The 16,516-nt window shown below is 40.4% G+C and overlaps 1 protein-coding gene across 1 annotated transcript in view; it reads right to left on the bottom strand.

The window, feature by feature from the left end:
- Positions 1 to 5,892: 5,892 nt before the first annotated feature.
- The window catches only part of LOC139740977 (pituitary homeobox 3-like), a 33,787-nt gene continuing 23,163 nt past the window's right edge, over positions 5,893 to 16,516 (bottom strand). Inside the window, exon 3 of the mRNA XM_071651562.1 lies at positions 5,893 to 6,438. Within this exon, the coding sequence (XP_071507663.1) occupies positions 5,893 to 6,438 (546 nt within the window). The remainder of the gene's footprint in view (positions 6,439 to 16,516) is intronic.

The following is a 16,516-nucleotide window of genomic DNA, read 5'->3' as shown; positions in this document are numbered from 1 at the left end:
TTTGCAGGCTTTTTGATAGTAATGATTAGGTTTCTCGTTAATTTCTCTTTACCGTAATTTATCATCAGATTTTTGATGGATAAGGGATATGTTATAACCTCTTTTCGGCCAAATATGTATAAATGAATATATATGTATATATATATATATATATATATATATATATATATATATATATACATATATATATATATATATATATATATAATATATACATATATATATATATATATATATATATGTGTATATATATATATATGTATATATATATGTATATATATAGGGCCTATATATTTATATATATATATAATAATATACATATATACATATATACATATATAAACAATATTATATACAAACAAACAAACATACATGCCTACATACATGTATGTTTGTGTGTGTGCCTGTGTGTGTTGTGTGTGTGTGTGTGTGTCCTTTTCACTGACATTAATCTTGGATATGGTCAAATTTCATTTCATTCCTCATCGAAATAATCACCTTTGCCGTCGATGTAATTGTCATTGTTTTTATCTATCTGCATGGTCATCATCGTTCTCCTTTTCAGATTTTCAGAAGCATTATCGTCGTCGTCATCCTTACTCTCAACCCCATTCGCCTTCGTCACCAGTACCAACGTTGTCGCTTTGATTGTCATGTTGCTTCTCCTCCTCCTTCTCCTCCTCCTCATCATCATCATCACCATCATCACCACGATCGGCATCATCAGCATCACTACCATGCGAGAGCAGAAGCTGCATCACCTTCCAAAAAGAGATTTTTAACTCATGGATGTCCAGATCAGGATGAACCGTTTGTGACATCTATGAGGAATTATCAATGTAATATTTTTTTTCCTTTATGGAGAAGCGATGGATTAAACTATGTGGTTGGATTCTCAGACGATAGCAAGGAACTATGTACCCTCTTCTCTCTCGTCTCCAGTTGTCATCCTCATCACGTCTACCCCGCATCACCACACATCGTCTCCCTTACTATGGCTACCATCACCATAACAATCATGAATATTTGATGTTCATCATATCTTGTCCATCGTCAAGTTACACATCTCACTCTCCAAAACACGGTAATATCTTAATTGTTGTGTCTATGGCTATTTTTTTTTCTCATCAATATGTGAGACTGAAGTAATCGAAAATGATGAATACACTAAAACAGTTGGTTAAATTTTGTCTCTTTTATTTCAGAACAAAAAACCGTCGATCATAGGGACTGAAACAAACTACTATCGTCTACATAGACTAAACAAACAACTCTTTGCTATCTTACAAGTATAAAAAGAATATGACAGATAAAAAGAAAGAACTAAACTACTATTGACAAACATGAGAATAGATGTAAAGGGCTCAGATAGGGCTGTGCTGCAAGAATACTTGTAATATTGTACTTTTGACCGCAACTATACGATGAAAAAAATATAAGTGGATGAGTGCGGTGGGATTGAAAGAAAAAAAAATATCATAGAACACATTGTATTGGCAAGTTGTTAAATGGCCGAAAACAATATTAGGCTGTGTTTGCAAGCAGCCCTATCAGAATATCATGGTGGTGTCATAGGAATTCATCTTTAAAAATTGTTCTTTTGACTTTTGCGGTGATCTGCCCTTTCAGATGTGATTTTGGGCCAATGCCACCGACGAAACTATCTCGACTGTCTTCTACGCACGAAACTCATTTCGTCAGATTTCAATCGTCAAGTTATCGTCGTCATCTCGCAGCCTTTTGCAGCTTTTGTTTTCCACCTCATTCCTATTATATAAACACAGAAAACAAATTTCAATAAAAAAGTAGTCGACATCGTCAATAAAAAGAAAAACAGTAATCTTATGCCGATAAAAACTGCCTTCATTTCTGCCGGCAAAACCTATTGCGCGTGCGCCTTTGGGTCGACTAGAAATGACAGGTAGGATAAGATATCGTCACCCGAGCGCTGGGCGCTGTCGAGCTTCTCCATTTGCCTTATTCCCCTCTCGCAGTTGATCGATGTCGAGACCGGTGTTTGACCGTCGTCACATCTCGATGCCGACCACCAGTAAGGGGGAGATCTTGACTTATGAACGATCGGTAACCGTCAAAAATCCCCCCAAAATGGTATTTTAACGCTAATGGGAGCACTGCACTATAACTTCGGGCCTAATAACGGCGCCGAAGCCGGCACAATCCGACGAAATTTGTTTATGGCACCCTCGTAAGCGGCCCATTTTGTTTGAATTCGTCAATTTCTCGGCGGCAGCACCTAGCCGACAAAAAAAAAGGAGAGTCATAGAATATATCGTGCACAAATAGCTACCCAAAATACTCTCTCCTATAGACTGTACGTCTTTATCAATATCTAGACCGCAGGAGAGAAAATAACAACAATGATATATTACGACTTCAAAGAGAAGTATAAGAACTTTGTTGAATAAAACAAAACTTTACGATGCTGACAACTTCATAAAAGTGCCAACGGGGATTTTCACCAAATCTTCTTGAGACTCGGATGCGCCCTGTGAGGTATTTACAAATTTGAATGGAAGATAACAACATTAAGTATACCTTTCTTGAGTCATTGGTCTTTTACACTTTCACTCTCGCCATAGCGAGCGTGTGTACGAAGAGAGAGAGAGAGAGAGAGAGAGAGATAGAGAGAGAGAGAGAAATATTATCGAATGCTATAGATGATAAAAGAACATGATATCTCTACATTACATCTTTGTCCAAAACCATGGTAAACGACTCTCGTACGTAGAAAGTGTAGTTAATGACCAATATGATTAAAAAGGTTACCAACATGATAAATACTTCAAGATTTATTTAGATATGTCTAGTCCTATACGATTGTGAATGTTGTACACTATGTTTTTTTCTTGTACAATGACGGCAAGAGCAACAGGCATCAAATTGAAGTACATTTGGCAAACCATTCCCAGACCTGATGATAGAACATCACTAAATATTCCTGAATACAACGGAAACACATAATGAAATCGTTTTTGCTCAACTGTTGGTCAGTCTGTCTGCGTCGGATATCAACAAAGGCGCTACGGACACATTCCCGCCAATAACGTCAGACACTACATACGGGTATACTCCCCTTACACTCTTATAGTTCATAGCTATCGCCTGTATACAAAACCTGAAGTCATAATTCTGTTCATTCATGTATGACTGGTCCCTGTTTCTTCAACCATCGCAGAAGACCGCTACAGACGGTCTTCTGACGGCTTTGCGAAGAAAGGATGCGGGTAATGTGAGAAGAGCTTCACGAGTGTATCAGAAGTGTCGAGTCGAGCACAAATTGGGCTTAACGTGATGAAGACATGCAAGCGAAAGGTATCAAGCATGTCAAGTGCATGATATTATTGTGTATTATCTTATTAATTCTCGGCAATGCAGGAATCAACACTGTCACAAAGAGTAGCAAAACATAGATAGGAGTTTCATGGGTTTTTTTTTTTCTTACACTTCAGAAGAAAAACAAAAATACCGATGGGAAACAATTTGCTGACCTCAATACCTATTATTATCATAATTTTATACACAATACACATTTTATATCTAAACAATTTTTGTTCCACAGTATGGTAAGGGCAGGGCAGAACAAAATATGCAACTTTCATAGTCTGTATTAAAGCTTCAAGACGAATGCCTCCTACAAAAATTTTGATAATGATAATCATCTACCCCGTTGTGCAGGTCTGTTCTGTCTGGCTATCCGTTCGTCTGTAAAATTAGTTAGTTTAGTTGTGTACTAACTAGCTGAGCTAGAGGCGGACTGAGGGGGAGTGGATTTGGGGGGGGGGGGGGAGGAGAAGTAGGACGAAATAGAGGCGGGAGTTGGCGTCTGTACGCGGCTCCGAAGCCAGGGGTCGCCGGGGCTCTTTCGCCTGCCGAGTTCATGACAGTCTTTTTTCGGCGGCTTGTTCGCCCCGCTCCACCTTGAGGGCTTGGGATGAGAGTCTTAAATACGACGAACTGTCATCGCTTTGACATTGACAGTGGAAAAATAAACACTTGGGATGAGCGGGTGCAGCCCGTGGGCGAAAGTGCTCGCAACCTTTCTCTGAAATCCAGGAGGCATGGGGGTATATATCCACGGTGTCTGTACTGGGAGGATTTCTACTTCTTCTTTTTTCTTTATCTCATGTCGTGTGTGTCACAATGTTGGAGCGTATGTATATGGGGAGCGCATCTTATCGCGTGCAAGCTTAGAGTGAAACTATGGTAACTGAGTACAGACTGCGAAGTTATGTTGTGTCATAATGTAGAGAGTGAAGATCTCCGCGTTAAAAAGATTAAGTTATGATTTATCATCCCGACACAGAAGTGAAGGCATCGCACTTAATGCTCGGATCTTTTTTTAAGTTCAATTGAAACCAAGCGCGGAGGAAGAAAATTGCGTGTAATAGATGATTGAGTGTGATTCAAATCACAAAACTGAGTGAGTGGCTTCTATTACATTACACGACGTGAGAAAATGTGAAAGATGTAATAGAGAACTGGTGTGGTGGTGGATGTAGCTGTGATCATACTGACATGGTGATGATATCATCGATACTCCTGAAAGTGATGACGATGATGGTGTCTGAATGATAATAATCATTGAAGTTATAATGGCCGTGAAAATCATAATGATAATCATATAACTGATAAAAATTGTAATAACAATAATAATAGCACTAATCATCACCATCGTCGTCATCGTAACAATGATATTAAGACGCAGAATGACAGTAGTGATAAAACGAGATGGTAACATACAACTAATCATTCTCCACAGATAGCCGTATCTATAATAAAAAATAGCTCTTCAGAGGAACACATTCATCTCTCTTATCATTTTTTTTTTCTGTACTGTCAAGTACATCCCTGTACACTGTGAGGTTAAAAGGGGCAATAATGGTAAAGCGATTTGCCCTATAACACTTGGGGCTGGAGGAATTAACCTTCTGAGAACCACTGTGCCTAAATGTTGTGCAAGTTGCGCAAGTTGCCATGGTGGTGGTAGAGTTAAGGTCAGAACGTCTGACATGTCCTGGAACATTTATACACTTATTTGTCCAAAGCTACGCTGACTCTATAGTTAACATTGTGAATCTTCTTTCTTCTTTTCGATTGTGTGATATTAAGGTACATCAATGCTATCAGTACTATAAGTAATTCGTTAGAATAAGATGAGAAAGAATAACAATGATTGACTGAATTCATAAAACGTGGTTCATTTCTTGATGCCGACTGAGCAAAGTACAGCTATTTTAAAAGAGCAGGGACACAAATTGTAAGAGTAATGACACTGCTGATGTATAGGAGGAATGTCCAAATCTGGGAAAGTCGTCCAGAAAGTGCCTCCTTTGACACTATGGTCTCTTCAATTCATTGGTCTATCATAGCGAGGTTCTTCAGAATACAACAGTGTTACTCGCCATAACCAGCCCAATTTAAAACTGAACCGTGTTCTTTTTGTCTCATGTAACTTCATTCTTTACGAGTACGGACATTGACTACATCAAAAACGTAACTCTATCTCCTGCATGTGTTCTCGCCTTTGTGCTTGATCTGACACACATACCGCATTATAGTCCATGTGAGAAAATCACATTTTGTGTCAATCTTGGCGAGACCAAAACACGAATAAAAACCATGTTCATAGTTGTTGTTTTTGTTTTCAGATTCCTCCACTTTATCGTCGCTTGCAAACAACGTTTAGCTACAGCGATTGTACTGACATTCATCCCGTAGACGATACGGTCTTCAAGTATGACCCCAATGGAGGAGACATACGCTGCTAGACTCAGAGAGTTTGGGTCTGCGGCAATGAACCAGTTCTTTCTGTGTACCTTTTCCTTGCTTTTTCTGGACTGGAAATCGAATGCGGAGATGGGGGAGTGATATTCATGTTGTGCCGTTTAGCCCAGCGTACTGGCATGCCGAAAGCGTGGGACTCTGGCGGACTGGATACGTCAGTCCCGGGACGCTCGTTGAGTGGTGCTTCGCCTTTAGACGTAGCGAGGCGATGCTATTGGAGCACGGTTCCCGGTACATGTAGGGCGGACCCGGCGGCGTCGAGCCGTACGGGTAACTCGTCGCGCCCACGGCAGCGGCGGCGGCGTTGTTGAGCGAGTTCAGTTGCTGGCCGACGCCGTTGACCGGCGTGGCGGCGGGGAAGGTGGAGGAGATGGACGTCTGCGGGTTGAAGCACATCTGCTGACTGGTCATCGACAGCGGGTTGACCGTGTTCAGCGACCAGGCGAAGCTCTTCGAGCCGAGCGGGTTGGCTGTTTTGGCTGCTGCCCAGTTGTTGTAGGAGTAGCCCGAATAAAGACCGTCATCAAACGGCTGCATCAGCCCGTTGAAGCCAGCTCCTAACCCGTTCTTCAGCTCATGGAGTTGGTTACGCTCACGTTTTCGCCACTTGGCGCGTCTGTTTTTGAACCAGACCTATTGGAAGTGAAAAAAGAAAGAAACACAATGCAATAATTTTCTCTTAACGATAAAAATGAGGCACAGCTTAACAGCAACACGAAAAACAGACTTCTGCTGTATAGCTCAAATCCTTAAATGGATAGCCTAAATCCCTTATATTATTCAATACCATCTGTTCAACACAGAAGCAGGAAAGATCATACAGCCAATGAATTAAGACTAGAAAAATGAAACGTTTCTTCCTCAAAATGAAAATGTGAGTCTCAGACTAAGTTATTCTCCGTGTATAGCAAAATCCTAGACAATTCCAAAAGTCATTTGAGTTCATCTTATCTTCGTCAAGATTTGGAAGCTGCATTTAAAGAAAAAGGAAGAAAAAGATGAACGTATTTTTCCCTATACGCATCCACCACCATACTAAAAACTTTAAAAGTGATGAAACACTATCCTAACACGACAGATGTAGGGATTAATGTGCATTCTCGGGCAGGGGCGAGAAGGAATTCCCGAGCCTTCTTGAGACAACGGTAAGAGAACATTCATTCCTCCACAAGGCAACAAAGTAAACTAATATCCTTAACCCTCCACCATCCTCACCCCCCGAAGGGCTAAGGAGGTGCGCTTGTATATTCTTCGCTTTCCTGGATCTGGGCGACTCTTTTTGGTGCGGCCCATAATTGACAGAATCTGCTAATACCTTGCTCCCACCATTCGTCATGAAAAAAAAGGTCTTTCATCCGGTATTCATGAGGCTAATTCGAGGTGTGCGAGACACTCGATCCTCAGTTTCACCCCTCTTTTTCCTTTCAAGGGTATTTCAGGCCCCCTTTTGTTGGGACCGTTGGTCTCTTGAGCATGGGACCCCGCAAGTCACCCTCAAGAAGAAAAGAACCTTGCACGGTGTGTGTATTTTGATCAACACCATCGGACAACGCCACTTCCCATTCACCGCACACCACATTGACATACGGAAAATAAGAAAAGAAAGACAAATACGTGATGAAGATGAGAGAGAAAAAAAGAAGACAGGAAAAAGTGGACCACGGCTTTGCACTGGTAGCCGCACTAATAGCTACTCGTGTTTCCACACAGCGTGTTTACTTAGGAAATCGTACACCTCATTCGAGCGTCATTAAACGATTGTGTTACATTTGCAGTCGGAATTATGAATAAATTTCTCTGTGTGTTTATACCATTGCGGCGCAGAAGAGGAAATAGGGGGGGGGGGGATAGAGAGATACTAACTTGGAGAGAGATGCAGGGAGAAAATAAAAGAGATAAAAGGCTAAAAGAGAGAAAGTGAAACAAAAATGGGTATCCCTCGTTCATGCTTTGCAGGTTCCTATGATACGCCATTGCTTTGTCGCCTCGCCCCCAGGGGTCGAAACAAGCCACATTCAGGGGGATTGCTTCACATCGCGTATTCCTTTCTTCGTGAATTTGTGTATATTTGGTGTACGTGAGTGTGTGCAAACGTGTAAAGATATAATCAAATGTAAATCAGTTAGTACATTTGTACCATGTGTGTGTTTGCCGTTTATCTGTGTGGTTTATCATACGACAACAAGTTACACTGTGTGTCTGTGTGTCTCTGTGTGTGTGTAATTGTGTATGCAATAATGTCCACTCCGTATTTCTCTTTCTTTTTGAATGGCAACAACCTGTCGTCTGGAAGTGGACATATGGAAAGTGGAGGGAATGTCGCGTGCGTGCTTGGGCATACTGGAGAGAAACATATCACGAAACAGATGGATATCCTAAAATTCCTCCATTTCACGAGGGACTTGGAATGACAGTTACAGGCAAATCCCCCCCCCCAAAAAAAAAAATGAATAGACAAGAACAAAATAAAGACAAAATTATTTTGAAAAGGGTAACCAAAAAGGCCTACTGTATACAATTTCTTCTTTTTTTATACGTGCGCATGAACGAAGTACTATGATCGTGATAACATGATGTTGACTATCACTCAGGGTATTATGTTTGTATAAATTTATTTTGGTATGTTTGGGCACTTGTACCATGTACATGTATGTGTGGACATGGATATATATATATATATATATATATATGATGGATATTACTTGATTAAAGCTAAAAGCAGTATGTACTTTCTTTTGGTTGATGTTGAAGAAAGCTGATCTACGTTTAGATAAATCATAAACTTTCATAATATATCGAAACACTGAAAATAGGCATGAAATTGAGTTTGATATCAGCTTGCCGAATCAGAATCAAAATCATCACGAAAGGATGATGCAAAACTCCTTGTAGTTCCTTTTTCCTGCCTAGTTTTTGATATTCAATGCGATCATTACATTAGATATGATTGTTGTTGTTGCTTTTCCTGATGAGTTGTTGTACCTACAAGTTATAATTGTACAGTGGCTCTTTTTTAAATTGATATCGGTCAACACAAAGACTATGTGGATTTAACGGGAATTGATGCGATTTCGATGAAACAATAATGTGATCCTCGCCTATTTTCCTCCACGCTTCCCTTCGCCAAATAGAACCAGCGAATTCTGTCGACGACCGCTGTACCTTTTTTTTTTTTCATTTTGACGGGGATATTGCGTCCAAATTCCATTTATGATATTATATGTGATCCCACGCGCCTAGCGCGCTATCTGCTCTCTTCGATCTCCGCTCTTTCTCTGGCGATAAATTTTACCGCCGATATCGTTCTAATCTCTCATCCTTTTTGGTTTCGGCTGCGACGAGAGGGTAAGCCAGCAGCTACGGAAGAGGAGAGAGAGTGGTGATGTAAAAGAGCGGAGAAGTCCACAGGGTGTCCAGACAAAAATCGCACACACTCGGACATTGTGAAGATCTTTGACAAGTGAATGAGATGGCTATAGAAAAATTAATCCACGAATAGATATGACAACCCAACCAAACCAAAGCAAACTTAATCATGAAATTTTGGCAGCTTAAAATCTCGCATAAATCCGCTAAACCTAATCGCGACAAAGTGAAGGAAATCATGCTTCGTTTTCTTTTAGATGACATGAAGTGTATCTGTGTAATTTTCTCATTCAAAAGCATTTTACATCCGCGATTTTCTCACTCTGTTTATAATATTTCAGCCATTTCTTCCGGGAGAATCATTCAGTTCAGTCGACGTTCAGTTGGAATCAAAATGCATCATTTCAGAAAAGGGCGCGATAGGAAAACAAAGAAAGAAACAAGTGAAACAAAGCGACAAAAACCAAAACAGTGAGGACATTATACTGGTTACGCATAATGGCGAATTTTCTGTTTCCAAGGAAACAGCATGGAAAACAGAAGTAAGAAGACACCCAAAGACTGAGAAATTGTGCATGAATGATGATTTGCCATCCGAAGTTAACGATACCATAATTGCAAAATAAAACAGAGAGAACCAAACGACTTCTAAAAACGTGTTTGACATGTTGTGGCAACATTTCTGTCTGTCTGTCTGTCTTTCGTCCTTTCTTCCTTTCTTTTTTTTTTTCTGATCCTTCTTTCTCCTTCGCATGAGATCCAACAAACTGGGGCGTGAACAGCATCGAGGTTGGGATGCGAGGGGTCACTCCATCTCTCCGAGCTTCTTCCCGACGTTTTCTGGGACACCGTGCCCACCCCGCTGGTTGTTCTCACATCAGTTCGCTGAGGATGAGTGCGGTAAGATCACCTTCTTTTCTTCTTCACCGACGATATGACGATTGATGCCCACTGCCTCGCTGGGATCTATTCGCCATTGTCGGCCGAAATTCGGCGCGGCGACCACTGCAACTCGTCCCCCAAGATAAGTCATGGTACATATAGGTATCCTATTCCTTCAAATTTCCGATGTAATTCTATTTTCCCCAAGAAAGAGATATGGTTTATCATAAATTATTTCATAGAATGTTTGTCCATGGATTGATCTAACTTATCACTGATGTCGATCCACGTGGACTTATTGCTATAGGAAACGAGAAATATAGATTATCAGTGTTGAATATTTTGTTGTTTTATTTTGTTTTTCATTCTTTCTGATATTTGAGAAGGCAACTAAAGATGGGACAAAGTTCATCATGAGAAACAACAAATTGCATCACAATGAGGTAATGGATTTTCATTGCTGTCTCTCCAGTTGGGTGGAGTTTAAAGCCAAAAACAGTGATGAGGTGGGATAACAACTAATACAAGGGAACGATCATGGAGTTTAGAATGTGCTACACGGTGGAATATCTTAATATCATTGGTGCGAATTTCATATCCTTTTGCAGAAAGAACAAGGAAATAAAGTTCATTTGATTTGGAATGTAAATCACGATGAAAAGAATCATAGGAACAATCGAATGACAGGAACAGATCTATGTCTTGGAAACGTTAGTGGAATTTGATTGTATTGAGCAGAGAGCTGGTAAAATAAAACTTGCGAAAGACAGAAAGAGAGAGAAAGAGATTTTAAGAAAAAGAGACGCTCTTGAAAGAAACACTCAAGAATTTCATCGGATCATAAAAAACGCTGTTGTCCGCTCGGACGTAATTCGTCGGTCGGACCGCCTTTGCGCAGACAAGACTGCAGGGTCGCCTGAACTTTTTCGACAGGAGTAACTCGGGGACGTAAATGTTGATGGGTCGTTGAGGAGGCGGACTAGCCGTGGAATATGAAAACATCGTTAAAGTACAGGGCTCAGGATTTCTGGCCTTGAACTCCAGAGCTAAGGTGTTTCTAGAACGAGGCATCGGCAGAGGGGGAAAGTGGTAGGTAGGGGGTGAAGAAAGAAGAAGAAAAAAAAAACGTAATGAGAAGGTATTCTTTCCTCTCCCCCTCCCTTCCTAAAATAAAGTTATCTTGATGTTGTAATATTATTCTTCATCGCTTAGGAGAGATTCTATACGAGATGGTTAAAACCCTAGTTTCTCTCCCACCACCACCCCCCTCTCCTTTCTCTTTGGCTGAATAAAGACAAACGTGATAAACGGAATGACCTATATTAGTGTTATCATGCTCGGCTACTTTGATGAGGACGGAGCCGTTGGGGAGGGGGGGAGGGTGGGGCGTGGCCGAGCAGAGAGAGCCATTAACCCTTTCAAATCGACATTCTGAGATACCCGTAGACTTTACACAAGTTTCACCCGGTTCCCAACGGGCAATGAGTTCATTCGCGGCACTTTTCGGTAAGGGGTGAACCACTCTAGGGTGAACATACGATTGCAGATCAGTCCAAGTGTGCTGGATAAGAGGAGGAATGGTGACTGTAAAGTGCATTTGGTGATACATCAACACATTTGAAAGGCGCGCCACACGAAAATGCTCCTCCCCTCCCCTTTTCCATTGTGTCTATGTAGACACCTCTTGATTAGAGCAACATGGCCTGAGCTTGTAATTTGGAAGGCACTGATATTTGGTGCCGCGTTCTCTGCACATGTATACACGTCAGTCTGTATCTCTATAATTGTCAAAACTCCAAACATAATCAAAACCACAAAATATTATTTATAAACTAGACAAAGACATTTCCCTCTCACGAAACGAGAAGAAATAAATCGAATTTTTCGAGAAGGGAGGAAAAGTGCTTGCTAGAGATGGATATGAACGGTTCGTCCAAGGACATCAACTTTGCACACACACACACACACACACACACACACACACAAAGAAATAAAAAGAATAGCAGAACACAACTGATTAAGTGGGGTTTGACTCCTGTAAAATGAAAGACAAATCTTTTGATTTGTTTTACGTAAAGTGCAAGGGATCGTAAAAAAAGGAAACTGATTGGCGTCGGGGGAGGGAGGGAGGGAGGAGAAGGAAGTAACGTCTCTTTTATGGCGCCTGTTATACCGACTTAACAATTTAACAATTCTCGGATCTCTAACTGGCATCTATTGTGACCGGCGTAACGCGTGTATGCCCGTGTGCATGTTTGGTTGCCTCGTAATGAGAGATTTCAGTAAGCCCTTTTACCCAAACCAAAATTCGATTTTCAGGTCTAATTGTTACTAAACACGACCACAATCGAGCCATAATGGGGCCGTTGATTAGATTCAAACGTCACGGCGCTGGACGCCGTTCCCCCCTCGCCCGCCGTGCCTACACACCGACAAATCGGAACAAATGGCACTCCTGATTTCGAGCTGCCCTTTTCAAAGGACGATCAGGTGATGGGATATAGATTCAGCAAGTAAAATGTCTCTCAGACATGTCATTGTGGATTTCTTTTCTTTTTGGTACAAGTTTCAAAAAAGTTGCCGCGGGCTATTTAGCTTCACGGTGACTTTACGAATGTTTACTTCGTTCTGCCCTTAATTGAGTCAATAGCTGGCGAAATTGCAGTACTTTGTTTGAAGACGAGTGCGGCTGCACTGTATTATGAACAGATAATTTTGTTTAATGTTTGCGATATGATTTATGGGATTTGGAAGGCACTAAGCGGAAACAATTGTACCATCATTTCTTTCTTTTCTGTTTTCATCTTTGTGAAAAAAAAAAACAACCGTCAAGGCAACAATGAGAACAAATTCTTGAAGGAATAGATCGCCGGACACATGTCAGACAGAAAATAGCCAGTTTGATTGGAAACGATGCACTTCTGTCTGTGTCGCGCTTGGATTATAATAATCATCGTCGACTTGCAGGCGCGCCATTGAGGAAATTATTTCATTTTAATCTAGAGAAGGACACCTAGAATTAGTTTTATTCATACATTTGTGTCGAGACAAATCTCTTTCGAAAAATCTTAATCAAACCCAAACTTTTCACTTCAGTGACAAACCATTGTCCATTATGACCGCACGTGTCAGATGCGTACCATAAGTGTTGTTGTATTTAGGCTTTTCAGCTTCACAAAGAACTAGTTAACTTTTAATCATGTTTCAACAACGCCGTTTTTTACGCGTTTGGGGTTACGGTGTATATGAACATTTAGATAATAACTATACTCTCTTCGCTGGTCGCTGATTGCAAACAACATGACATACAACGGCTGTGCCATGTTAGACTCCCTGGCCTTTTTTTTGTCTCGTTAAAAGTGAGGCTTGATACGTTCACTTGCAATAGGCCTATTACATTTGTATCTACCTGCGTATATGCGTTATCATCATGACGGAATTAATTCAATATACAAGCTCAAGTGAAGCGCCACTTCATCAGATTTGATTTTGTTTTTGGTATCAAACCCTTCAGATTACAAAACGCGCATCCAGTATAGAGGGAAACTCGACTGGAAAATATTGTCTCCATACATACCCTGGTTAATCAAATCGTATGAGAAACGTGTTAAGGTGAACGTAACTCAAGTGTACTTGGAGTCTTTCAAAATTGATTACTCGAGTAGGATGGGTAATATTTAGACATGGCACACTTACAAACGAGTTGTGGTACCAGTCTGAAAAGGATCGTGTACGGGAGGTATGTAGCATCATTAGCGAACGAACCTGTTGCAGACACGAAAGGTCATCAGTTCGCATCCCCTGAGGAATCTTTTTATGACAACATCAAGCCTTAGCATGTCTGGCCACTGCCTCTAAGAACCGTCATCATTTCATTCGTTACCATGGATACAAGAGGGTAGGATATAACGATACTAATGTATGCTCCTGTATATCGACTGGAAAGAGGAAGGGTTTAAGAACTTGGGGGGGGGGGGCTAGGGGAACCTTTTCCCTGTTCTCTTTGGCAGGTAAGACCATTTCCCACCAGGTGCTCAGACCACATCGAATACCTAACAACTTGAATCGCCTCGGAGCTTTAGGCTTCAACCCTTAGCATCACACTTTACACACATTATCAAAAAATAAAAAGGTATACTGATTCAAGACAAAAATGACTCCTAAAATAAACATGACATATCCATGGAGCTTAAGACTGAAGCTAAAAAAAAAAAACCAGAATGTCATGGTTTGTTTCGGATTATTTTACCTGAAGAGGGATGAATACCTTCAAATTCAACAGAAGCGTTGTAGGTTCAAACTTTGAAAAACGTGGGAAGCGGGAGGGTGGCGGGATGATACTTTATATCCTGCTTTTCCAACATGATCATTCTGAGCTATGACCTCTCATTTAAGTGGGCAATTCTACCATTTTTTTTTCTTTATACTGTGACTGAACACAGGAACTCATACACATTCATTGGTCAATGTAACGGTTTGCTGATCTTATTATTGTAACGGGTTTACCATTATAATGGGGGTAAATTGCTCCGGACAAATGGAAACTATAATACTTCAGAACATTCCATGGCTATGGCTCGTCGAGTATTTTCATCTCGTATCCAGAAGAAAAGGCTATTTATTCCGAAAATGGGAGATCTCAAGGTAGCGTGTTTAACTGGACTTAATAACTATTCAACAAGCCTTCCGACTATCATTACACGGATCCAACAGTGAATGACCGAAATAATTTTAGAGTAGCTATTGAATATATCATTTCTACAGTATAACCTGAACAAGTTTTGATACTGCATAGAGAAAAACCAGAAAAGAAAGCGAAGAAAAAAAAAGAATCAACACTCGTCATCTAAGCTCTGACAACAACAGTAAAAACAACAACAACAACACACAAACAACATACGAGAGTTGTGTATTTCCATTATTGATCACATATTGAATGAAGGGTGGGACGATATTAATCTGAGTAACCCCTGTGAGACCGTGGTCCTATATTGCACTCTGCTGCCAGCGCTTAATCCCCAGGAACCATTTTTCCTTTCGATATCTACCTCTTCATATATATCTCTTTCTTTCTTTCTTTCATTCTTTCTTTCTTTCTCTCAGTTTCCTCTTTTTGTCTTCCTGTTGTTTGAGAAGCCATTGATTCCATGTGTCTGTCATTCCATAATTAATTGCTGCCGGATTCTAAAAAGATGTAAGTCGCTTCCCCATTCCATAAATCAAACTTCACGCTACCACGTTGCATGAGTAAAATAAAGAAAAGAATATATAATGTATATGTAGAGAGAGAGAGAGAGAGCGCTCGCAAAGAGAGAAAAAAAAAGATGAGTTCATAGTTAAAAGCCTAAAGAGGAAAAGAGACAACCGAGCATTCACCAGAATATTCACCGAGAATATCCTTTGGATCCGACTGGTGGGGAAGATTTATTGAGACTCCCCTGGAAACGCCACTTCGACTCTATACAAAAACGAATACCATGGATATCACCTAATGGCGTGGTATTATCAGGGGCATAAGGTGAACAACAAAGGGAACCCCTTGCAGGTCCATGTTCCAGGCGCTGCCAGAGTTTGTTTTTTTCTTGGCGCTCTTTGTCGAACGTATCAAGCCGTGGCAATGTACTGTATAGTTAAACAGACACACACGCATTAAAGTTCGTCAACGATGGAGCCACATTGACCTTAAAAAAGAGGTCTGGAACGAAGTGGAAAGACAGAAAGAAAGAAAGAAAGAAAGAAAGAAAGACAGACAGAAAGAAAGAAAGAAAGAAAAAAGAAAGAAAGAAAGAAAGAAAGAAAGAAAGAAAGAAAGAAAGATAGATAGATAGATAGATAGATAGATAGATAGATAGATAGATAGATAGATAGATAGGATTTATAGGATAAGATGATTGCGAAGAGCACGTAAGCAGGAATTTGAGAAATGAACATTAAAGTTATGTGAGAAATAGTAACACCATTTTCTGTCTCAGGAACGACTGACAACAGCTACACGACTGCCTTGCAAATACAAGAAAATGGATAGAAAGTATTTACAAAATATCCTCTACTCTCTACCCTCACTGACTGTATTCAACAAGTACTCTATAGCCTTTTGATCATGCGAATAAAAAACAGAGATACAGTTTATGTTTACGCAAAGCTAGACTGTTAAAGCTCTGTGAAAGGGTGAGTTAACGACATTGACAACAAAAACATTATCTGAAGGAGATGTAAACATGTACATCAACTAATTGTTGAAAGTAGTTGTTTGAAATATTAGGACAAGCGATCAGTACAAGGCGAGCGCCACATCGCAAAGATACAAGCGCCGTTCCAGTGCCTATACACTGCACGTCATGGCATAGCAAGCTCTTTTGAAATGCAATTCCATACAAATCACATAACTTCAAAAAAGGAAAAAAAATAGACGAAACAACAAGCAGCTTGGGATTGTGTATGGGTCGCACCGTGAATTACAATT

The sequence above is a fragment of the Diadema antillarum genome, unplaced genomic scaffold, assembly GCF_040938485.1.
Source record: "Diadema antillarum isolate AM-2024a unplaced genomic scaffold, OU_Dant_1.0 seq00000893_RagTag, whole genome shotgun sequence".
Classification (NCBI taxonomy): Eukaryota; Metazoa; Echinodermata; class Echinoidea; order Diadematoida; family Diadematidae; genus Diadema; species Diadema antillarum.
The sequence above is the reverse complement of the archived record's forward strand: the minus strand, read 5'-3'. Positions and strand labels throughout refer to the sequence as shown.